Here is a 23506-nt window from a genome sequence, read left to right as displayed (position 1 = left end):
GGATTCCCCCCCTAACCCTCTCCCAGACCATACTGGGAGCCCCCTGACCCCCAAACTGGGCCATACTGGAACCCCCCACTAGCTCTTCCCCAGATTATATTAACAGCCCCCCCCCAACTGGGCCATACTGGGCCATACTGGGCCCCCATCCCAGCCCATACTGGGAACCCCCCCAGCCCATCTTGACCCCCCCCCTCCCCCCAACCCCCATACTGGTCCATACTGGTCCATACTGGTCGGTACCTGGCGGAGCTCAGCCGGGGGCTCTGGGGGGGCCCCGAGGGGCCGGGGGGGGCGGGGGGGGCCACCAGCTCGTACAGCGCCTCTGCCAGCGCCTGGGGGGGGGGGGGGGTCAGGACCCCCGGGCCCCCCCACCCCCCCCCGCCCCCCCGCTCCCTCCCGGGGGTGCTGGGGTCCCTCCGGGGGGGTCAGGCTGGGGGGGGGGGGGAGGGGGCGGGGTGTTGGGGGGGCCCCGGGGTGTCCCAGGGTGGGGGGGGTCCTGGGGGGCTCCCCAGGGTGGTTTGGGGAGCCCAAGGGGGTCCCCGGGGTGTTGGGGGGGGGGGGCCAGGGTGTTGGGGGGGGGCCCCCAGAGTGGTTTGGGGGTCCCAGGGGGGGTCCCAGGGCAAGGGGGGGGTCCTGGGGGGTTCCCCGGGGTGGTTTGGGGGTCCCAGGGGGGGTCCCAGGGCAAGGGGGGGTCCTGGGGGGTTCCCCGGGGTGGTTTGGGGGGTCCCAGGGGGGGTCCCAGGGCAAGGGGGGGGGTCCTGGGGGGGCTCCCCAGGGTGGTTTGGGGGGTCCCAGGGGGGGGTCCCAGGGTGGAGGAGGGGGTTCCTGGGGATCCCCCAGCGTGGTTGGGGGTCCCTGGGGGTCCCAGGGGCAGTTTGGGGGGGGGGGGATCTGGGGGGGGTCCCGGGGTGGTTTGGGGGTCCCAGGGGGGTCCCCACGGCAGTTTAGGGGGGTCCGGGAGGGTCCCGGGGTGGTTTCGGGGTCCCGGGGGGGGTCCCAGGGCAGAGGGGGGGGTCCTGGGGGTCCCCCAGGGTGGTTGGGGGGTCCCAAGGGGTCCCCGGGGCACTTTTGGGGGTCCCGGGGCAGTTTGGGGGGGGGGGGGGTCTGGGGGTCCCGGGGGGGTCCCGGGGCAGGGGGGTCCCCAGGGCAGTTGGGGGGTCCCAGGGGCAGTCGGGGGGGGTCCGGGGGGGGTCCCCAGGGCATTTTGGGGGTCCCGGGGGTCCCCACCTGGAGGGCGCGCAGCAGGCGGGTGCCGAGGCCGATGGCGGCGGAGGCGGAGGCGGCCCCCAGGGCGGTGACCCCCCCGCGTCACCCCCTGCGTCACCCCCCGCGTCACCCCCCCGGGGTGGCCCCCCAGCAGCGGCAGCAGCGGCAGCGCCAGCAGGTCCCGCAGCGCCCGCCCTGGGGACAGCGACGGCGTCGGGGGGGGGACGGGGACGCGTCGCCCCCCGCCACCCCCCCGGGACACGGCGGGGACACGGCAGGGGACGCGCCACCACCCGCCACCCCCGTCCCAGGACACGCTGGGGACACGTGGGACACACCAGGACACCCTGGGGACGTGCCACCACTGCCACCCACCCACCAGGACACCCCGGGGACACTCCAGGACATGCCAGTGACGTGCCACCACCCACCACCCCCGTCCCAGGACACACTGGGGACACTGGGGACACACCAGGACACGCTGGGGACATGCCACCGCTGCCACCCACCCACCAGGACACACCAGGACACCCTGGGGACGTGCCACCACTGCCACCCACCCACCAGGACACCCCGGGGACACACCAAGACACTCTGGTGACATGCCACCGCTGCCACCCACCCACCAGGACACACCGGGGACACTCCAGGACATGCCAGTGACATGCCACCACCTGCCACCCCCACCCCAGGACATGCTGGGGACACACCAGGACACCCTGGGGACATGCCACCACTGCCACCCACCCACCAGGACACCCCGGGGACACACCAGGACACTCTGGTGACATGCCACCGCTGCCACCCACCCACCAGGACACACCAGGACACCCTGGGGACGTGCCACCGCTGCCACCCACCCACCAGGACACACCGGGACACAGCAGGACATGCCACCATCCCATCAGGACACCCCATGCCAGCAACACACCAGCAATGGGGGACAGCTGGGGACACGGGGGGGGGGTGTCGGGGACACGGGGGGGGGTGTCGGGGACACGGGTGACACTCACAGAGGCGCAGGACAGCGTGGACGGGGGCCACCCCCCCCAGCAGCCCGGGCAGTTGGTGACACCGAATGTCCCGCAGCCACTCGGTCACCGCGAAGCTCAGCACCTTCCCCAGCCCCAGCAGCCTGCGGGGACAGCGGGGACACGGGGGGACACGGGGGGACACGGGGGGACAGCAGGGACATGGGGGGACAAGAGGGACACAGGAGGACGTGGGGACAATGGGGACGTGGGGGCATGGAGGGAGGTGGGGGACAGGGAACGTGGGGGGACACGGGGAGGTGGGGGGACAATGGGGACGTGAGGGACACGGGACACACATGGGGACACACATGGGGACACAGACGGGAGGACACGGGGACACGGAGAACCGGTGAGGTGTGGGGACACGGGGGACAACGGGGACCCCCTGGGGACCCCCAACTGCCCCCACATCACCCCATGTCCCTTATGTCCCCATGTCCCTTATGTCCCCATGTCCCTCCCGTGTCCCCTCATGTCCCTTATGTCCCTACCGTGTCCCCCCCTTATGTCCTCCCTGTGTCCCTTCATGCCCCCCATGTCCCCCCATGTCCCCCCTGTCCCCACCTCCCACCCCTGTTCCTGTGTCCCCGTGTCCCCCTGTCCCCCCCACGTCCCCCGACCCCTCACAACCTCCCCATGTCCCCCCTTGTCCCCCTCGTGTCCCCCTGTCCCCTCGTGTCCCCGTGACCCCTCACATCCTCCCCATGTCCCCACACACCCCCATGTCCCCCCCATGTCCCCCCGATGTCCCCGTCCCCCCCACGTCCCCCCGACCCCTCACATCCTCCCCATGTCCCCACCCCCCCGTGTCCCCCCGTGTCCCCGTGTCCCCCCGTGTCCCCATGTCCCCCCGTGTCCCCACCCCTGGCGGTGGCAGAGCCGCTTCAGGCGCAGCTGGGAGCAGTTGAGCCGGGCCAGCCCGATCAGGATCCCCGCCAGCGCGCCCTGCGCGGGGACAGGGACGTCACCGGGGGTGGCCGCCACCCCCGGGGTGACATCACCCCCCGGGACCCGGCTGTCACCTCCAAGGGACGGGTCTGTCACCTTCAGGACCTGGCTGTCACCCCCGGGACCCGGCTGTCACCCCAGGGATGGGTCTGTCACCCCCAGCACCTGGCTGTCACCTCCAAGGGACGGGTCTGTCACCCCCAGGACCTGGCTGTCACCCGCCAGGGACAGGTCTGTCACCTCCATGACCTGGCTGTCACCTGCCAGGGATGTGTCTGTCCCCCAGGACCTGGCTGTCACCTCCAAGGGACAGGTCTGTCACCCCCAGGACCTGGCTGTCACCCGCTGGGATGGGTCTGTCACTCCCCTGGGACCCACTTGTCACCTCCCAGGACCCCGGCTGTCACCTCCAAGGGACGGGTCTGACACCCCCAGGACCTGGCTGTCACCCGCTGGGATGGGTCTGTCACCTCCATGACCTGGCTGTCACCTGCCAGGGACCCAACTGTCACCCCAGGGATGTGTCTGTCCCCCCAGGACCTGGCTGTCACCCGCTGGGACAGGTCTGTCACCCCAGGGATGGGTCTGTCACCTCCATGACCTGGCTGTCACCTCCCAGGACCTGGCTGTCACCTCCCAGGGACCCAGCTGTCACCCCAGGGATGGGTCTGTCACCCCCAGGACCTGGCTGTCGCCCCAGGGACCCAACTGTCACCCCCAAGGATGGGTCTGTCACCCACTGGGACAGGTCTGTCACCTCCATGACCTGGCTGTCACCCCAGGGACCCAACTGTCACCCCAGGGATGGGTCTGTCACCCCCAGGACCTGGCTGTCACCCGCTGGGACAGATCTGTCACCCCAGGAATGTGTCTGTCACCCTCAGGACCTGTCTGTCACCCCAGGGACGGGTCTGTCACCCGCTGGACAGGTCTGTCACCTCCATGACCTGGCTGTCACCTGCCAGGGACAGGTCTGTCACCCCAGGGACCTGCCCGTCCCCCCCCCCCCTAGACCCAGCTGTCACCTCCCAGGACCTGGCTGTCACCCCAGGGACCCAAGCGTCAACCTAGGGATGGGTCTGTCACCCCCCAGGACCTGGCTGTCACCTCCAGCACCCCACTGCCACCACCCCCCCCCCCCCGGTGTCAGCCGGTGTCCCCCGGCCGTGTCCCCGTCACCTGCTCCATGGTGACGCGCTTCCCGCGATAGTCCAGCCAGATGGGGACCTCGGCCGTGAACCGGAACTCCTGGGGACACCGGGGACACCCCTGTCACCACCCGGGGGGCGGCCACCATGGTGTCCCCCCCCCCGTCACCATCCCAGGGGGACGCCGGGGACTGTCACCACCCCGGGGACGCCGGGGACCCTCCATCGTCAGCTGGGGTGTCCCCAGGGCGTCACCGGTGTCCCCTAGTGTCCCTATCCTGGGGATGGTCCCCAGTGTCCCCATCCCAGGGGTGTCCCCAGGGGTGTCCCCATCCTGGGGGTGTCCCCAGTGTCCTCCAGTGTCCCCAAGCTGTCCCCATCCCATGGGTGTCCCCAGTGTCCCCCCATCCCAGGGGTGTCCCCAGGGTATCCCCAAGGTGTCCCCATCCCAGGGGTGTCCCCAGTGTCCCCAGGGTGTCCCCAAGCTGTCCCCATCCCGGGGGTGTCCCCAGAGTCCCCCCATCGTAGGGGTGTCCCCAGTGTGTCCCCAAGCTGTCCCCATCCTGGGGGTGTCCCCAGAGTCCCCCCATCCCAGGGGTGTCCCCAGGGGTGTCCCCAGTGTGTCCCCATCCCAGGGGTGTCCCCAGGGGTGTCCCCAGTGTCTGTCCTCCAGTGTCCCCAGGGTGTCCCCATCCCAGGGGTGTCCCCAGTGTCCCCAGGGTGTCCCCAAGCTGTCCCCATCCCAGGGTGTCCCCAGGGTGTCCCCAGGGTGTCCCCCACCCGGGGGTGTCCCCAGGGTCCCCCACTGTCCCCAGTGTCCCCACACCGGAAGTAGACGGGGCTCTCGCTGTCGGGGTCCTCATCCGCCAGCGGCTCCAGACCAGGGGGGTCCCCAGCGCCCGGGGGGGCTGCGGAGGAGCGGGGGGGGGGGGGGGTGAGGGGACCCCCAGCACCCAGGGTGCCCCCAGTGTCCCCCCCAGCACCCAAGGGCACCCCCCATGTCCCGCTGCCCCCCCCAGCACCCAGGGGTGTCCCAGTACCCCCCCCCCAAACACCCAGGGGTGCCCCCCCATGTCCAGCGCCCCCCCAGCACCCAGGGGCACCCCCCATGTCCCCAGCACCCAAGGGTGTCACAGTGCCCCCCCCAGCACCCAAGGGTGTCACAGTGTCCCCCCCCAGCACCCAAGGATGACCACAGTGCACCCCCCAGCACCCAAGGTGTCACAGTGTCCCCCCCAGCACCCAAGGATGACCACAGTGCCCCCCCCCCAGCACCCATGGGTGCCCCCACCCGGGGCCGGTACCGTCGGGGGGGTGGGGGAGGGCGCGGGGGGGGCCATGTGTGCGATGAAGCTGCTGATGTAATCCCTGAGGAAGATGAGGGCGTCCTGGGGAGGAAGGCGGGGGGGGCATGAGGGGGGGGGGCACCCTCGGGGAGCCCCATAACCCCCCCAGGAGCCCCATAGACCCCTGCCCCCCCCCCCCCCCCCCCAGTCCCTCAGGAGCACCCTGACCCCCCACGGGGCAGCCCCAGCCCCCACAAGGGGCACCCAGAGCCCCCCCAGGAGCCCCCCCCAGGGCACCCTGCCCCCCCATAGGGCACCCTGCACCCTACCCCTCCCCAGCGGCACCCTGACCCTGCCATGGGGCACCCCCAGCCCCCCCAGGGGCACCCTGACCCCCCCAGCCCCCCCAGGAGCACCCAGACGCCCCATGGGGCACCCTCAGGCCCCCCCAGGGGCACCCTGACCCCCCCCCAGGAGGACCCAGCCCCCCCATGGAGCACCCTGACCCCCCCCAGGGGCACCCAGATCCCCCCCAGGGGCACCCTGACCCCCCACGGAGCACCCTGACCCCCCCCATGGAGCACCCCAGCTGCCCCCAGGAGCACCCTGACCCCCCCAGGAGCACCCAGATCCCCCCCAGGGGCACCCTGACCCCCCCCCAGGAGGACCCAGTGCCCCAGGAGCACCCTGACCCCCCCAGGAGCACCCAGATCCCCCCCAGGAGCACCCTGACCCCCCCCCATGAAGCACCCTTATCCCCCATGGCGCACTGCCAGGCCCCCCCAGGAGCACCCAGCCACCCCACGGAGCACCCTGACCCCCCCCATGGAGCACCCTGACCCCCCCAGGAGCACCCTGACCCCCCACCTGGTCGACGTGGAGGCGCAGGGGCGTCAGGGCCACCCGCAGGCAGCACTCGGGGACCCCCCGGGGGGCGGGGGGTGGGGGAGCACCCGCAGGGCCTTCACCCACAGCTGGGGGCACAGAGGGGGGGTCAGGCACGGGGGGCAGAAAAGGGGGGCCTGGACTGGGGGGGGTCATAGGTGGGGGTTGGAAATGTGGGGCTCAGAAGTGGGGGGGGCAGAGATGGGGGGCTCAGAAGTGGGGGGATACAAGCGGGGGTCAGAAATGGGGGGGTCAAAAGGGGGGGGTCATAAGATGGGGTGACAAAAATGGGGGGGTCAGAAATAGGGGGTGACAAATGGAGCGGTCAGGCATGGGGGACAAAAGTGGGGGGTCAGAAATGGGGGGGTCAAAAACAGGGGGACAGAAATGGGGGGGTCAGAAACGGGGGACAAAAGTGGGGGGTCAGAAATGGGGGAACAGAAATGGGGTCAGAAATGGGGGGTCAGAAATGGGGGGGTCAGAAACAGGGGACAAAAGGGGGTGTCAGAAATGGGGGGGTCAGAAATGAGGGTCATCAAAATGGGGGGTCAGAAACAGGGGTCAGAAATGGGGGGGTCAAACGGGGGACAAAAGTGGGGGGTCAGAAATGGGGGGGTCAGAATTGGGCATCTCAAAAATGGGGGGGTCAGAAATAGGGGGTGACAAATGGGGGGGTCAGACACAGGGGACAAAAGTGGGGGGTCAGAAATGGGGGGGTCAAAAACAGGGGGACAGAAATGGGGGGGTCAGAAACGGGGGACAAAAGGGGGGGTCAGAAATGAGGGGGTCAGAATCAGGAGTAATAAATGAAGGGCTCAGAAATGGGGGGGTCACAGATATGGGGCCATAAAACGGGGTGACAAAAATGGGGGGGGCAGAAATAGGGGGTGACAAATGGGGGGGGGTCAGACATGGGGGACAAAACTGGGGGGTCAGAAAGGGGGGGGACAGAAATGGGGGGGGTCAGAATCGGGGGTCAGAAATGAGGGGTCAGAAACGGGGGACAAAAGGGGGTGTCAGAAATGGGGGGGTCAGAAATGAGGGTCTCAAAAATGGGGGGGTCAGAAACAGGGGTCAGAAATGGGGGGGTCAAACGGGGGACAAAAGTGGGGGGTCAGAAATGGGGGGGTCAGAATTGGGCATCTCAAAAATGGGGGGGGTCAGAAATGGGGGGGCAGAAATAGGGGGTGACAAATGGGGGGGTCAGACACAGGGGACAAAAGTGGGGGGTCAGAAATGGGGGGGTCAAAAACAGGGGAAATGGGGGGGTCAGAAACGGGGGACAAAAGGGGGGGTCAGAAATGAGGGGATCAGAATCAGGAGTAATAAATGAAGGGCTCAGAAATGGGGGGGTCACAGATATGGGGCCATAAAACGGGGTGACAAAAATGGGGGGGGCAGAAATAGGGGGTGACAAATGGGGGGGGGTCAAACATGAGGGACAAAAGTGGGGGGTCAGAAAGGGGGGGGGACAGAAATGGGGGGGACAGAAATGGGGGGGTCAGAATCGGGGGTCAGAAATGAGGGGTCAGAAATGGGGGGGTCAGAATCGGGGGTCAGAAATGGGGGGGTCAGAAATGAGGGTCTCAAAAATGGGGGGGTCAGAAACAGGGGTCAGAAATGGGGGGGTCAAACAGGGGACAAAAGTGGGGGGTCAGAAATGGGGGGGTCAGAATTGGGGGTCATAAATGAGCATCTCAAAAATGGGGGGGTCAGAAATAGGGGGTGACAAATGGGGGGGTCAGACACGGGGGACAAAAGTGGGGGGTCAGAAATGGGGGGGTCAGACCCGGGGGTCTCAGCAGCGGGGTCCCGTACCGTGGGGGGCTGGGGGGGGGGCCCCCCCCCGGGGGTGTCGGCAGAGGAAGGGGGGGGCGCTGGAGCCCCCCAGCCGGTCCCGCACCTCCAGCTCCTGCACCAGCAGCACCAGGCGGGCGGTGGGCCGCTCCCCCGGCCCCACGGCCGCCCCACGGCCGCCCCACGGCTGCCCCACGGCCGCCGCCTCGTAGCTCTCGTGCTGCACGCTCACCTGCGGGGGGGGCAGGGGGGGGGGCGGGGGGCACGGGTGGCACTGACCCCCGTTGCCCCCCGATATCCAACCCCCGGGACCCCCATTGCCCCCCCGGGACCCCCACTGCCCCCCATTGCCCCCCCAGGACTCTCCAGCCCCCCTTTACCTCCCTGTGGCCCCCAAGACCCCCCCTGCCCCCTATTAATCCCCTGGGACCCCCACTGCCCCCCCCCAGCCCCTTATCCTGCCCCCAAGTTCCTCAACCCCCCCTTATCTCCCCAGGACCCCCCCCCAGCCCCCTCGAGACCCCCAGGACCCTGACTGTGCCCCCCCCACCCCCTGGTACCCCCATGACCCCCCCAAAGACCCCACTGTCTTCACCAGGACCCCCCCAGAGCCCCCCCTGGACCCCATTACCCCCCCGGATGTCCCCTCAGGCCCCCCCCCGGACCCCATTGCCCCCCAGAAGCCCCCCCAGGGTCCCCTCCAGGACCCCATTATATCCCCCCCCCCCGGCCCCCCTCCAAAGCCCCCCCAGAACCCTGTTACCTCCCCAGGACGCCATTCCACCCCCCAGGCCCCCCCTCAGGCCCCCGTTACCCTCCCAGGGCCCCCCCAACACCCCCAGGCCCCCCCTCAGGCCCCTGTTACCCTCCCAGGACCCCCCCAACACCCCCAGGGCCCCCCCAGGACCCCGTTAGCCCTGCGGGGTGCCCCCCCGGCCCCCCACCTTGCCGAGGTGCAGCTCCATCAGCAGCTCCTGCTGCCGCCCCGGGCCCCCCCGGCTGCGCCACCGCGACTGGGCGGGGCCTGAAGGGGCGGGGCCTGAGGGGGCATGGCCTCCACGGCGGGGCCTGAAGGGGGTGGGGTCACAGGTGGCCCATCCCACTAGCCACGCCTACTAGCCCACCCCGATCTGCTATGGTGGCCACAGTGGGCGTGCCCTGTGCCATAACCCCGCCCACACAAACCCCACCCACTTCATAGCCCCACCCATTTCACCCCCTCCCAACGGGCGTGGCCTATGCATTAACCCCGCCCACTACAAGGCCCACCTGTTCTAAGCCCCACCCACTCCCCCAAGCCACGCCCCATTTTGCCTCCTACAAGGGGGCAGGCCCTGAACCTCAGCCACACCCTTACGCTCCGCCCACCTACTCCCCAAGCACCGCCCACTTCCCATCTCCACCCACTCCCCAGCCCATCCAGTTTCCCCTCCCACAGGGGGGTGTGGTCTGTATTTTAGCCCCACCCCCCAAGCCCCACCTCCCACAAGGGGGCAGGGCTCGCACCTCAGCCCCACCCACCACTAGCTCCGCCCACTCCCTATGTCCCACCCACACCCAGCCCCACCCACCCTTCAAAGCCCCACCCACACCCCAACCCATCCACTTTCCCCTCCCACAGGGGGCGTGGCTTGTGCTTTAGCCCCACCCTCTCCTAAGCCCCACCTCCCACAAGGGGGCAGGGCTTGAACCTTAGTCCCACCCCTTTCCTAACCCCACCCCCTCCCAAAATCCCACCCACCTCCAGCCCCAGGCGCCACCTCTCACAAGGGGGCGTGGCCTGCAGTTTAGCCCCACCCCTCCTAAGCCCCCCCCACAAAGGGGCAGGGCTTACCCCCTCACCCCACCCACCTCTGGCCCCACCCACTCCCCAGCCCCACCCACCCATGTTCCCCACTAGGGGGCGTGACCTGTGCCTTAGCCCCACCCACCCCAAGCCCCGCCCACAGCCACCCCCCCGCGGGGGGCTCCCCCATCCTCAGCCCTGCCCCTCCCCGGAGCCCCGCCCAGAGGGGGCGTGTCTCACCGGGCGGTGTGGGCGGGGCCCGGCCCGAAGTCCCGCCCCCCGTAGAGCTGCCACTGCAGGCAGACGTCGCGCAGCAGCAGGCGGCTGCGGGGGGGGGGGCAGCCCCGGGGGGGGGCGCAGCCGGTCCCGCTCCCCCCGGGGGGGCCCGAAGTGCCCCTCCCGCACCCGCAGGGGCCCCGGGGCCAGCCAGCGCACCCGGGGCGTCCCCACGGCGCCCTGGGGGGGGACAGACACGTCCGGGCCCACCCCGACCCCACGCACACCCGGGGACCCCCGCCCCCCCCGCCCCCCCCCAGGGGACCCGGCCCACCCTGACCCCCCCAGCCCATCCTGGCCCCTCCAGGGACCCTGGCACCCCCCCCCCGTGACCCCCAGCCCACCCTGGCACCCCCCGCCCGGGACCCCTGGCTCACCTTGACCCCCCCCAGGGACCCCAGCACCCCCAGCCCACCCTGACCTCCCCCCCCCGGGACCCCCAGCTCACCCTGACCCCCCCCCCCAGGGACCCTGGCACCCAAGAACCCCCCAGGGACCCCGGTGTCTGGACAGCCCCAGCCCACCCTGACCCCCCCCCGCCCAAGGACCCCCCCCACCCCCCAGCACCCAGGGACCCCAAGCCCACCCTGACCCCCCCCCCCAGGGACCCCCGGCTCACCCTGACCCCCCCCCCAGGGACCCCGGCACCCCAACACCCCCGGCCCACAGGACCCCCCCAGGGACCCCCCGCGCCCCCCAGCACCCAGCCCCCCCCACCCTCCCCGGCCCCCCCCGGACTCACGGGGCTGGGGGGGGTGGGGGCCTCGAGGATGCAGAAGCCGTCGGGGTCGGGGCTGTCGCTGCCCCCCGGGGGGGCCTCGGGGGGGGCGGGGGGGGGCTCGGGAGGAGCCGCCGTGGGGCCGCCGTGGGGCCGGGGCCCCCCCTCGCCCGGGAACAGGTACATGGAGACCGGGGGGGGCGGCGGGGCCTCGGCTGCGGGGGGCGGGCGGGGGGGTCAGCCCCATGGCGGTGCCAGCAGCTGCCCCCCTGACCCATAGCTGAACCCCCAGACCCACACCTGCTCTCCTGACCCATAGCTGCCCCCCCCAGACCCGTAGCTGTCCCCCTGACCCATAGCTGCCCCCCCAGATCCACACCTGCTGCCCTGACCCATAGCTGCCCCCCTGACCCACAGCCGCCCCCTGACCCATAGCCGCCCCGCTGACCCACACCTGCCCCCCTCAGACCCACACCTGCTCCCTGACCCATAGCTGCCCCCCCCAGACCCACACCTGCCCCACATTTGCCCCCCAGGACCCACATCAGCCCCTAAGACCCACATCTGCCCCCCCCAATCCATAACTGCCCCCCCCCAGGACCCACATCCTCCTCCCCCAGCCCCATAACTACCAATGCTACAGCTCTCTCTGCCCCCCAAACCCCTAACTGCTCTCCAGGACCCACATCTGCTCCCCCCAGACCCATAACTGACCCCCCAGGACCCACATCACCCCCCCGAGCAGTACCGGGGGGCTGTGGGGCGCCATGGGGCAGCCGTGGGGCGTCGCGGAGGGCGTCCGTCAGGTCCTGCTGGTTGATGGTGGCCGTGGGGGGGCCGTGGGGCGCAGGGGGGACCTGGGGGGGGGGGGGGGGGCACAGCTATAGGGCACTGAGCAACCCCCAGCACCCCACCCCACGGCACCTCCCCCTGCCCCATAGCATCCCAAGCACCCCAAGAATCTTGGGGGTCACGGTGGGGTCCCTATGTTCCCCCCCTCAAGACCCACTTGGGGGGCACTGTGGGTCTTAGGGGTGCCCTATGTCTTCCCACACCCACTTAGGGGTCACTGTGGGGCACCACAGGCTCCCCATATGCCCCCCAAGCCCACTTGGGGGTCACTGTGGGGCACCATAGGCTCCCCATATGCCCCCCAAGCCCACTTGGGGAGCACTGTGGGTCCCCACGGGTTCCCCGTGTCCCCCCCCAGACCCACTTGGGGGTCGCTGTGAAGCAACAAGGATCCCCACATCCCCCCGTAGACCCACTTGGGGGTCACTGTGGGGCACGGGGGGTCCCCACGGTGTCCCCAGGTCCCCCCCACACCCACCTGGCTGTCCCCATGAGATGAAGCAGGGCCGGTTGCAGGGCCGGCAGTGGGGCCGGCAGTGGGGCCGGCCGTGGGGCTGGCGGTGGGGCTGTCCGTGGGTCGCGCCGTGGGGCCGCCGAGGTGCCGCAGGAGGCGGGCGATGGCGGCGGCGCTGTCGGGGCAGGTGCGGGCGCGCAGGCGGGCGGGCGCCAGGCGCAGCTCCTCCCGCGGGCAGGGCTGGGGGAGGCGGGGGGGGCTGCCCCACGGCGACCCACAGCCCCCCATGGCACCCCTCTGCCCCATGGAGCCCCCTCCGCCCCACTGAACCTCATGTGCTCTACAGCAGTTCCCTCTACCCCACAGGACTCATCTCTGCCCCATGGCACCCTCTCTGCCCCGTGAACCCTCCTCTGCCCCACAGCACCCTCCTCTGCCCCACAGCACCCTCCTCTGCCCCATAGCACCCTCCTCTGCCCCACAGTCTCCCTCTACACTCCATGGCACCTCACAGACCCTGGCCCACCCCCTCTGCCCCACAGCTGCCCCACGGCACCCCTCTGCCCTCTGGCACCCCCTTCTGCCCCATAGCAACCCCTGCTGCCCCACAGCCTCCCCCTGCACCCCACGGCACCTCACAGACCCCGGCCCACCCCCTCTGCCCCACAGCTCCCCTTCTGCCCTGCAGCTGCCCCATGGCACTCCTCTGCCCTCTGGCACTCTCCTCTGCCCCACGGCACCCCGCCTCTGCCCCACAGCCTCCCTCTGCACCCCATGGCTCCCCCTCTGCCCCACGGCATCCTCCTGCACCCCATGGCACCTCACAGACCCCAGTCCACCCTCTCTGCCCCACAGCTGCCCCACGGCACTTCTCTGCCCCATAGCACCCCCTCTGCCCCACAGCTACCTCACGGCCCCTCTCTGCCCCCCAGCTGCCCCACGGCACTTCTCTGCCCCATAGCACCCCCTCTGCCCCACAGCTACCTCACGGCCCCCCTCTCAGCCCCACAGCTGCCCCCCAGCCTCCTCTCAGCCCCACAGCCCCCCTCTGCCCCCCAGCTGCCCCCCAGCCCCCTCTCAGCCCCGCAGCCCCCCTCTGCCCCACGGCTGCCCCCCCACTGACCGGGCTCTGCCCCTCGTCGTTGCCCTTCCAGGTGGTGACCAGCAGCTCCAAGAAGTCGACGTCCAAGACGCAGACGTAATCTGGGGGGGCCGGGCGCCTGAGCCCCCCCACCCCGGGGTCTCCGGGGGGTGAGCCGGGGGGTGACCGACCCGGGGGGACACTGGGGCACCCAAGGGACCCGCTGGGTGACAGCGGGGACGGGGGGCGGGGGGGCAGGAGGTGGCAGCGGGGACTTGGGGGGCGGGGGGGGGGGCTGGGGAGGGCAGGGGGTGACAGCAGGGACTTGGGCGGGGGGGGAGGGCAGGGGGTGGCAGCGGGGACGCGGGGGGACCCCGGGGTGACGCGGGTGAGGCGGGTGAGGCGGGTGACGCGTACCTCGCTGCAGGTCGAGGCTGTCCCCGTGCCAGCGGTCGGTGAGGAAGACGGCGCCGTCGTCCACCATGAGCCTGGGGGGGGACGCGGGGGGGACGCGGGGGGGTCAGCCCCGACGCCTGGGTGCCCCCCCCCAATGCTTTGGGTGCCCCCCAGATGCCTTGGGTGCCCCCCACCCCGGACACCTGAGTGCCCCCCAGACACCTGGGTGCCCCCCCCCAATGCCTTGGGTGCCCCCCAGACGCCTGGGTGCCCCCCACCCCGGATGCTTCGGGTGCCCCCCGGACACCTTGGGTGCTCCCTGGATGCCTGGGTGCCCCCCCCAATGCCTTGGGTGCCCCCCACCCCGGACACCTGGGTGCCCCCCAGATGCCTGGGTGCCCCCCACCCCAGACACCTGGGTGCCCCCCGGATGCTTTAGGTGCCCCCCACCCTGGACACCTGGGTGCCCCCCAGACAACTTGGGTGCCCCCTGGACGCCTTGCGTGCCCCCCACCCCAGACGCCTGGGTGCCCCCCGGATGCTTTGGGTGCCCCCCAGACACCTTGGGTGCCCCCCAGATGCCTTGGGTGCCCCCCACCCTGGACACCTGGGTGCCCCCCAGACACCTTGGATGCCCCCCAACCCGGACGCCTTGGGTGCCCCCCACCCCAGACACCTGGGTGCCCCCTGGATGCTTTGGGTGCCCCCCAATGCCTTGGGTGCCCCCCACCCTGGACACCTGGGTGCCCCCCCCAGTGCCTTGGGTGCCCCCCCCCGGGGGTCCCCACCGCAGCAGGAAGAGGGCGGTGTCGGTGACGATGGTGCTGGTGACGCTGAGGGTCTCGGCGGTGACCAGGACGCGCAGGGGGAGGGGCGGCGGCCTGGGGGGGAGGGGGGGCGTCAGGGGGGACCCCGGCGTCTGGGTGCCCCCCACCCAAGGGACCCACATATTGGGGTGCCCCCCACCCAAAGGACCCATATATTGGGGTGCCCCCCAGGGGACCCAGCCATCTGGGTGCCCCCCACCCAAAGGAGTAATATATTGGGGTGCCCCCCACCCAAAGAACCCACATATTGGGGTGCCCCCCACCCAAGGGACCCCAGCATCCAGGTGCCCCCCACCCAAGGGACCCATATATTGGGGTGCCCCCCCAGGGGACCCAGCCGTCTGAGTGCCCCCCACCCAAATGACCCATATATTGGGGTGCCCCCCCCCCCAAAGGACCCATATTATGTTGGGGTGCCCCCCCCCAGGGGACCCAACTGTCTGGGTGCCCCCCACCCAAGGCACCCACATATTGCGGTGCCCCCCACCCAAGGGACCCATATATTGGGGTGTCTGTCAGGAAACCCATATATTGGGGTGCCCCCCACCCAAAGGACCCACATATTGGGGTGCCCCCCAAGGGACCCAACTGTCTGGGTGCCCCCGACCCAAGGGACCCATATATTGGGGTGTCCCTCAGGGAACCCATATATTGGGGTGCCCCCCACCCAAGGGACCCACGTATTGGGGTGCCCCCCCCAGGGACCTGTAGTCCAGGGCGCAGCGGCAGAGGTGCAGGTGCAGCTGGGTGAGGGGGGTGGGTGCCGTGTACCCCAAAACCGGCTCGTCCTCCACGGCCAGCAGGGCCAGCAGCTGGGGGGGGGGACACAGGTGGGGACCCCGAAACTGGGGGGGGGTGTCCCCCCCCAAAACCGGCCCGCCCAAATGGCTCCCCCCCCCCCCAAACAGCACCCCAAAACCAGGCACCCCAAAATGGGCAGCCCCCAAATGCCCCCCCCCACGCTGGGGACCCCCAAACAAGGGACCCCAAAACACCCCCCCCCCAAACACAGCACCCCTAAACACAGCACCCCCAAATGCAGGGGTCCCCAAATGTCTCCCACCACCTGGGGACCCCCAGATCGAGAACCCCAACACCGGACACCTCCAAACACCCCCCCCTGCCCCCCCAAACTGGGCACCCCCCCCCCAAAACCAGGGACCCCCTAAACACCCCCCCAATCGGGGACCGCCAAACCCAGGACCCCAAAACCAGGGACCCCCAAACACCCCCCCTTAACTGGGGACCCCCAAAGGGGGGACCCCAAAACCCAGCACCCCAAAACGCCCCTTCTCAACCTGCCCCTCCCCCAACCTGGGGACCCCCAATGCCCCCCAAAACCGGGGACCCCCAAACTAAGGACCCCAAAACCGGGGACCCCAAAATGCCACCCCCAACCAGGGACCCCCAAACGGGGGACCCCAAAACCCAGCACCCTGAACGCCCCCCCCATCCCCCCAAAGAGGGACCCCCAAATGTCCCCCCTCTGAAACTAGGGCCCCCAAATGCCCCCCCAAAATGGGGGCCCCCAAATACCCCCCCTAATTGGGGACCCTCAAAACCAAGGAACCCAAAACCGGGGACCCCCAGATGTCCCCAAGTGGGGCCCCCCCAAATCCCCCCCCCCCCGTACCTGGCTGTACCAGCGCTGCCCGGGGGGGTCGGGGCGGTGCCGCAGCATCGCCCCCTCCAGGGCCACCGTCACCACGAACTCCTGGGGGGACCCACGGCGTCACCCCCGGCCCCCCCACGGCCCCCCACCCCCCACGGCCCCCCCCTCCCCTCCCCACGGCCCCCGTGTACCCCAATGGCCCCCGTGACCCCCACCCCTTCTGTGTCCCCCCCCCCGCGTCCTTCACGTCCCTCCCGTCGTCCCCGCCGTCCCCCCCCGCCGTGTCCCCGCCGTCCCTCCTGTCCGTCCCCCTGCCCCCCACGTGCCCCCATCCCGTCCCCCCACGTCCCCCGTGCCCCATGGCCCCCCCTTGTCCCCGTCCCCCACGCCCGTGTCCCCACGTCCCTCCCTGTGTCCCCCCACCCCACGTCCCCTGTGCCCCCCCCGTCCCCTGGACCCCCACGTCCCCACGTCCCCCCATCCCGTGCCCCCCCTTCCCGCGTCCCCCGTGCCCCCCCCCCCCCCTGTCCCCACCTTGACGTTGTTTTGGGGGTGCAGGGTGCTCCCCAAGGCGAGGGCCAGCATTCGGGGGGGCGTGGGTGCCCCGGGGGGGGGCAGGGGCTCCTCCCAGGGCAGCAGGGTGGGGCGCAGCGGGGGGGGCGGCCCCCCCTCCCCCTCCCCCGGCACCTCCAGCCCCTCCCCCGCCTCCTCCGGCACCGACCCTGCAGGGAGGGGGGGGCAGAGTGGGAGGGGGAGGGGCCCTCTTGGGGACCCCCAGACCCCCCCCCCCCCCCCCCAAAACCAGAGATGTCCTGACCACCCTGTCCCCCCCCCCGAACCCCCCAAAACCAGGGACCCCCCCGTGGGACACCCCAAAAACCACGGACCCCTCTGGACACCCCCAAAACCAGGGACCCCCTTCTGGGACCCCCATTTTCCCCCCGTGCCCCCCCCCACAAACCAGGGAGCCCCCCAAAACCAGGAACCCTCCTGTGGGACCCCCCCCCAAAACCAGGGACCCCCGTTCCCCCCCAGGTCCCCTCCAGAACCAGGGACCCCCTGCAACCCCCCCCAAACCCAGGGACCCCCCCCACCCCCCGATGCCCCCCCCACGGGCTCGTAAGGGGCCACGGTGACACCCCAGTGTCCCCAAAGCCCCCCCGCCATGTTGGGGTCCCCCCTCTTGTAGGGTGCCCCCTCCCCATTTTGGGGTGCCCCCCATTTTAGGGTGCCCCCTCCCCATTTCAGGGTGTCCCTTTGCCATCCGGGGCTCCCCCCCTCCCCCATTTCAGGGGGTCCCCCCTCCATTTTGGGGTCCCCCTCCCCCACTTTGCCCCCCTCCCCATTTCAAGGTGCCCCCCCCCATTTTGAGGGTGCTCTCCCTCCATTTCGGGGTGTCCCCCCCCCCCCGTACCGTGGTAGAGGGCGACGTGCCGGGCCTCGGCGCAGGCGCAGACGCGTCCCCACTGTCCCCCCGGGCGGGGCAGGACGCAGAGCTGGCCCTCCCCCACCTCCAGCACCAGCTGGCCCCCCAAAACCCCCTCCTGGGGGGGGGGGGACACCCCACTGTCACCCGGGATGGGGGACAGGACCCCTGGGGGGACCCCAGGGTGACGAGGGGGCTCCCAGGGGGACGTGGGGGGGACACAGGGAGGGTCCCGGTGTGATGGGGAAGGGCAGGGAGGGTCCTGGGGGACCCCGGGGGGAGGGGGGGGGGGCTGGGGTGACACAGTGGGGACCCAGGGGACCCCCAAGTGACACAAAGGGGGACGGGGAGGGTTGCGGGGTGGCCCTGGGGTGACAGGGGGGATCCCAGGGTGACACGGGGGGGACCCAGGGGACACCCAAGTGACACCAGGGTGACAGGGAGGGACCCGGGGTGACACAGTGGGGACCCAGGGGACAGGGAGGACCCCAGGGTGACACAGTGGGGACCCAGGTGGGGACGTGGAGGACACTGGGTGGCCCTGGGGACCCCAAAGTGACACAGGGGTGACAAGAAGGGACAAAAAGGTGGCACCCAGGGGATGCAAGGACAGGGAGGACCCAGGAGTGGCCCTGGGGACCCCCAGGGGACACAAAAGGGACAGGGAGGACCCCAGGGTGACACAGTGAGGACCCAGGGGACCCCAAAGTGACACAAGGGTGACAGGGAGGGACCTGGGGTGCCCCTGGGGACCCCAGGGTGACACAAGGGAGCCAGGGAGGACCCCGGGGTGGCCCAGGGGACCCTGTGGGGACACGGGGGTGGCCCGGGGGACACGGGGACACACACACGCACCGTGGGGTGGCAGTCGGCGGTGACGCGTCCCCGCAGGACGGTGACGAGGAGGGCGACGCCGCTCTGGGGCGGGGCAGGGGCGTCCCCCCCATCCCCCGTGTCCCCCGGTGTCACCGCGGGGCCTTCGTCCTCCTCCTCCTCCTCGTCGGAGTCTGGGGGGGGGCTCAGTGGGGACCCAGACCCCACGGCACCCCCAAAACCAAGGGGACCCAGGCGTCCAGGCCCCACTGTGCCCCCCAAAACCAAGGGGACCCAGCAGTCCGGGCCCCACTGTGCCCCCCAAAAGCGGGGGGGAGCCAGGGGTCCCGGTTTGGGGGGGTCTGGGGGGGGTTTGGGGGTGCCCCCCCCCCCCCCCGGACTCACCCATCCCGAAGGCCGACTCGCAGGGCTTGAAGGTGTCAGAGCTTAGGGGGGCGGAGCCTGTGCTGTGGGCGTGGCTTGGTGTGGGGGTGTGGCTCCCCAAAGAGGTGTGGCCTTCTGATGGGGCGTGGCTTCCTGCAGGGGTGGGGTCTTCGGAGGGGGCGGGGCTAGAGGGCTCCCACAGCAGGAGATCGTTGTTGATCCTGGGGGGGGGGGACAGGGGGGACACGGGGACATCGGCTGCTATGGGGGACCCAGGCGTCCGGACCCCCACCTCAGGGCACCCAGGGTGCCCCGGGGGACCCAGGCGTGACCCCCCCACCCTGAGGGGACACAGGCATCCGGGACCCCCCAACCCTGGGGACCCAGGGGTCCAGGACCCCCCACCCCAGGGGACCCAGGGGTGCCCCCCACCACCCCGAGGGGACCCAGGCATCCGGGACCCCTGATTCTGGGGGGACCCAGGCATGACCCCCCCACCCAAGGGGACCCAGGGGTCCAGGACCCCCAACCCTGGGGACCCAGGTGTGGACCCCCCCACCCTGAGGGGACACAGGCATCCAGGACCCCCAACCTCAGGGGACCCAGCCGTGACCCCCACGACCCCGAGGCATCGGAGACCCCTGACCCCAGGGCACCCAGGGGTGCCCCCCCCCACCCCGAGGGGTCCCAGGCCCCCCCCACCTGTTGTAGAGGCGCTGGGCCAGCTCGGGGGGCCGCAGGCGCAGGTGGGCGCGGGGCAGCGTCAGGCGCAGGGTGCAGGGGGCCCCCCCCAGCGCCCCCCCCACGAACGCCCCCAGCTCCTCGGGGGTCCCCGGCAGCACCAGCTGGGAGGGGGAGGGGGGGGGCACCATGGGACTGGGGGTCCCGGTCCACAGGAGCCCCCCAGTGCCCCCTCCCCCCCCAAAACCCCTGAAAGTCCCCCAACTCCCCCAGGATGTCCCCCACCCCCCCCAGGGACCCCCCCACCCTCATGGGGAGCTCCCTAAGCCCCTCCCCAAAACCCCCAGGAACCCCACAAAGCCCCTGAGGACCCCCCAACCCCCCCGAGGACCCCCCAAACACCCCCAGGGACCCCCCAAACCCCCCCAGGAACTCTCCCCAACCCCATAGGGACCCCCCCAACCTCCCCCAGGGAACCCCCCTACCCCATACCTCCAAGGCCCCCCCAACTCCCCACAAGGACACCGCCCCCCCCCAAACCCCATAGGGCTCCCCAACCCCCCCCCAACCCCCCCCAGGGACCCACACAACCCCCCCACGACCCCCCCCACACCCTCCAGCCCCCCCCAAATCTACAGGGACCCCCAAATAGAGAAATAAAAAACCCAAAAACATGTAAAACGGGAAAGAAAGATTTGGCGGGGGGGGGGCACAAGGACAGAGAGGGGGTGCGTGACAAGGGGGGACACGGGGTGACCCCACCTCGTGGCTCTCGTAGATGCTGCGCCGGGCAGAAAAGGGGGTGGGGGGGGGTCCGGGGGGGCCCCCTGAGGGGGGGTCGTGCACCGTCACCTCCAGCCTGTGGGACCCAGGTGTCCAGCTTGGCTCACGGGGACCGAGGCATCCGCGGAGACCCCCCCCAGCCCCCCAAGTCCCGGCAGCCACGTAACCACCCCCCCCCCAAAAGGGGACCCAGGAGTACCCCAGGGACCCAGAGGTGCCCCCCCAGGGGACCCAAGTGTGTGGGTGCCCCCCCCAGGGGACCCCGCTGTGCCCCAAGGGCCCAGGCGTGACCCCCCTGGACCCACTTGTGCCCCCCCCCGACCCCCCCGGACCCACTCGTGCCCCCCCCGACCCCCCCAGGCTCACGTGGGCAGGCAGCGGGTGCCACCAAGGCCAGGGCCGGGCTCCACGCGCAGGCAGGGGACGGTCCCCATGTCCTCGGCCTCGTAGACAACTGGGGGGACAGGGGGGGTGGGGGCTGTCACAGCGGTGTCCCCCCCAAGCCCCCCCCGGGTCCCTGCACGTCACCCCATGTCCCTCCCGTGTCACCCACCCAGGAAGGGGGCACAGGTCCCCCCCACATCCCACTCCCCAGGCGGCCACAGGCTCGGCCCCCCCACGTCGTTCCCCCACCCTGTGTCACCCAGGACATGGGTGCAGGCCTGCACCCCCCCCGTCCCCCCCCCCATGTCCGCCAGGAGGCAGATGCAAGGCTGACCCCCCCATGTCCCCCCCATGTCACCCAGGACTTCGCCACAAGCCCGTACCCCCCCTGTGCCCCCCCCATCGCCCGGGCGTGGGCACAGACCTGACCCCCCCATGTCCCCCCCCGTGTCCCCCCCATGTCACCCAGGACTTGGCCACAAGCCTGTACCCCCCTGTGCCCCCCCCGCATCACCCGGGGGTGGGCACAGACCTGACCCCCCCCCACCCCCCGTGTCCCCCCGGGGACGGGTGCCACCTCTGTCCCCCCCGTGGCTCACCCAGCAGGTGGGTGCAGACCAGCACCCCCCCCCGCGCCCCCCCCCCTCCCGCGGGGCCCCCCCAGCTCCAGCCGGAGGCTCTCGGGGCGCAGGCGGGGGGGGGGTCCCCGGGCGGGGGGGGGCCGCAGGTCCACTCGGGGCAGCCGCAGCCGTAGCACCGCCCCCGGCGCCGCCCACCGCACGCTAGGCCACGCCCACTGCATCTCCTGAGGGGCGGGGCCACATCAGGACATGCCCTCAAATAGGACACGCCCCCCCATGGGAAACCCCACGCCCCCCAGGCAAACCCCGCCCATGGCCACCCCAGCTCCTCCTTGTCTTAAGCCCCGCCCCAGAGCAGACTCCACCCTCACCTAAGCCCCACCCCCACACCAACAGTGCCCCGCCCCCTTGCAAGTCCCACGCCCACCCCAGACATCAGCATAAGCCCTGCCCCCAGTCCAGGCCCCACCCCTTGGAACAAGCTCCACCCCTTGGAACAAGCCCCACCCCTTGGAACAAGCCCCACCCCTTGGAACAAGCCCCACCCCTTGGAACAAGCCCCACCCCTTGGAACAAGCCCCACCCACAGGTCAAACAGCTTTATGTACTTGAAACTCCACCCCTACCCAAGCTCCACCCCTAATGCAAACCCCTCCCCTGAAGCCCCACCCCCCCCAAGCCCCACCCCACCCCCAAGCCCCGCCCCACCCCCTCCCAAGCCCCGCCCCACCCCCTCCCAAGCCCCGCCCCACCCCCTCCCAAGCCCCGCCCCACCCCCTCCCAAGCCCCGCCCCACCCCCTCCCAAGCCCCGCCCCTGGGCAGCTTCACCCCTCAGTGCCTCCACCTACCTTGCTGGGGGGCGTGTCCCGCTCAGGGGCGTGTCTGGGGGCGGGGCCGCTCAGGCAGGCGAGGGCGGGGCCGAGGCGCTCGATCAGCCCCAGGTCCAGGTCGCTCTCGAAGGGGCTCAGCTCCAGGGACAGCTCCCGGGGCGGGGGGGGGGCCTGGGGGGGCCGACCGGGGCTCAGGGGGGGCCTGGGGGGGCCCCGGGGGTTGGGGGGAGCTAACTGGGTGTTGGGGGGGAGGGCCTGGGGGGGGTCGGGGTGCCCTGGAGGGGGTCTGAGGGGGGTCAGGGGGCCCCTGGGGGTGAGGAGACCTCAGGGGGGGAATCTGGGGTCAGGGGACTGGGGAGGGCCTGGGGGTACAAGGTAACTGGGGGGGCTGGGGGGGTACGTAAGAGGCATCTGGGGAAACGAGTGGGTTGGGGGTCCTTGGGGGGTGGGCTGGGGATCCCCTCCACTCCCCTGCTCCGGGGGCCCTCCCCGCTCCCGCAGGGGTGTTGGGGCCCCCCCGGCCCGTCTGGGGGGGGCATTGGGGCCCCCCCTCCCCCACTCACCTGTGCCGGGGGATCCCCAGGGCCGGGGGGGCCGGGGGGGCCGTAGCGCAGGCGCAGGCAGGGCTGGGCCGGGGGGGGGCCGGCCGCCACCGCCGGGAACCGCAGCACCTGGGGGCGGGGTTAGGGGCGGGGTTAGGGGCGGGGCTGCAGGTGGCCCCACCCCCAAGCTTGAAGCACAGCCCTAGGGGGGCGAGCTCCCCATCGCTCCTCCCAGTCGGCAAGGCCACGCCCCTCACCTGGCCCCACCCCCAGCCAGGAGCCCCACCCCCTGCAGGGCAGCACCTCCCTCTCCCCAACTAAAGCCACGCCCCCACCACAACTCCACCCCCTTTGTGTTTTGAGCCCCACCCCCTCCCCAGCCCCACCCACCACCAGCCCCCACCCCACCTCAACTCAGGCCCCACCCACCCTGGCCAAACTCCACCCACACCCTGGTCCCACCCGCTTGCAGGCATTCGGGCTCCCCCCCACCAGCCCCGCCCCTTCAGCCCCACCCTTTCAGGCCCCGCCCACCTGCAGGCGGTGCGGCTCCGCCCCCGGCAGCTCCTCCAGCAGCTCCAGGCGGGCGAGCGAGAGCTGCCCCAGGGGCCCCCCCGGCCCCCCCAGCTCCAGCCCCGCCTGCGCCCCCCCCGCCGACAGCCTGTGGGCGGGGCCGGGGCGGGGTCAGCGGGGCGGGGCCGTGGGGGGGGCGGGGTCACGGCATGCAAGGGGAGATGGGGGGGACATGCGGGATGGGGGGGGCACGGGGGAC

The 23506-nt window shown here is 71.5% G+C and overlaps 2 protein-coding genes across 2 annotated transcripts; both read right to left on the bottom strand.

The window, feature by feature from the left end:
- Window positions 1–213: 213 nt before the first annotated feature.
- On the bottom strand, window positions 214–6388 carry LOC142403443 (autophagy-related protein 2 homolog A-like; the record flags this gene model as incomplete). The annotated part of the gene is made up of 8 exons (XM_075489687.1): window positions 6359–6388; window positions 5615–5727; window positions 5166–5345; window positions 4371–4440; window positions 3106–3188; window positions 2223–2344; window positions 1231–1404; window positions 214–335 (listed from the first exon to the last, which is right to left on the bottom strand). Coding segments are annotated over exons 1-8 (894 nt in total), but the record flags the coding sequence as incomplete, so codon positions are not given.
- On the bottom strand, window positions 5687–23395 carry LOC142403442 (autophagy-related protein 2 homolog A-like; the record flags this gene model as incomplete). The annotated part of the gene is made up of 24 exons (XM_075489686.1): window positions 5687–5727; window positions 6493–6599; window positions 8329–8539; window positions 9252–9375; window positions 10334–10549; window positions 11112–11302; window positions 11836–11944; window positions 12418–12633; window positions 13517–13596; window positions 13892–13962; window positions 14659–14751; window positions 15403–15509; window positions 16331–16411; window positions 16844–17031; window positions 17724–17853; window positions 18591–18742; window positions 18954–19153; window positions 19635–19777; window positions 20376–20472; window positions 20763–20850; window positions 21380–21585; window positions 22191–22499; window positions 22864–22991; window positions 23269–23395. Coding segments are annotated over 23 exons (3277 nt in total), but the record flags the coding sequence as incomplete, so codon positions are not given.
- Between the last annotated feature and the right edge of the window lie 111 nt (window positions 23396–23506).

This window comes from Mycteria americana, unplaced genomic scaffold, assembly GCF_035582795.1.
Source record: "Mycteria americana isolate JAX WOST 10 ecotype Jacksonville Zoo and Gardens unplaced genomic scaffold, USCA_MyAme_1.0 Scaffold_271, whole genome shotgun sequence".
Taxonomy (NCBI): Eukaryota; Metazoa; Chordata; class Aves; order Ciconiiformes; family Ciconiidae; genus Mycteria; species Mycteria americana.
This window is presented reverse-complemented; position numbering and strand designations above follow the sequence as displayed.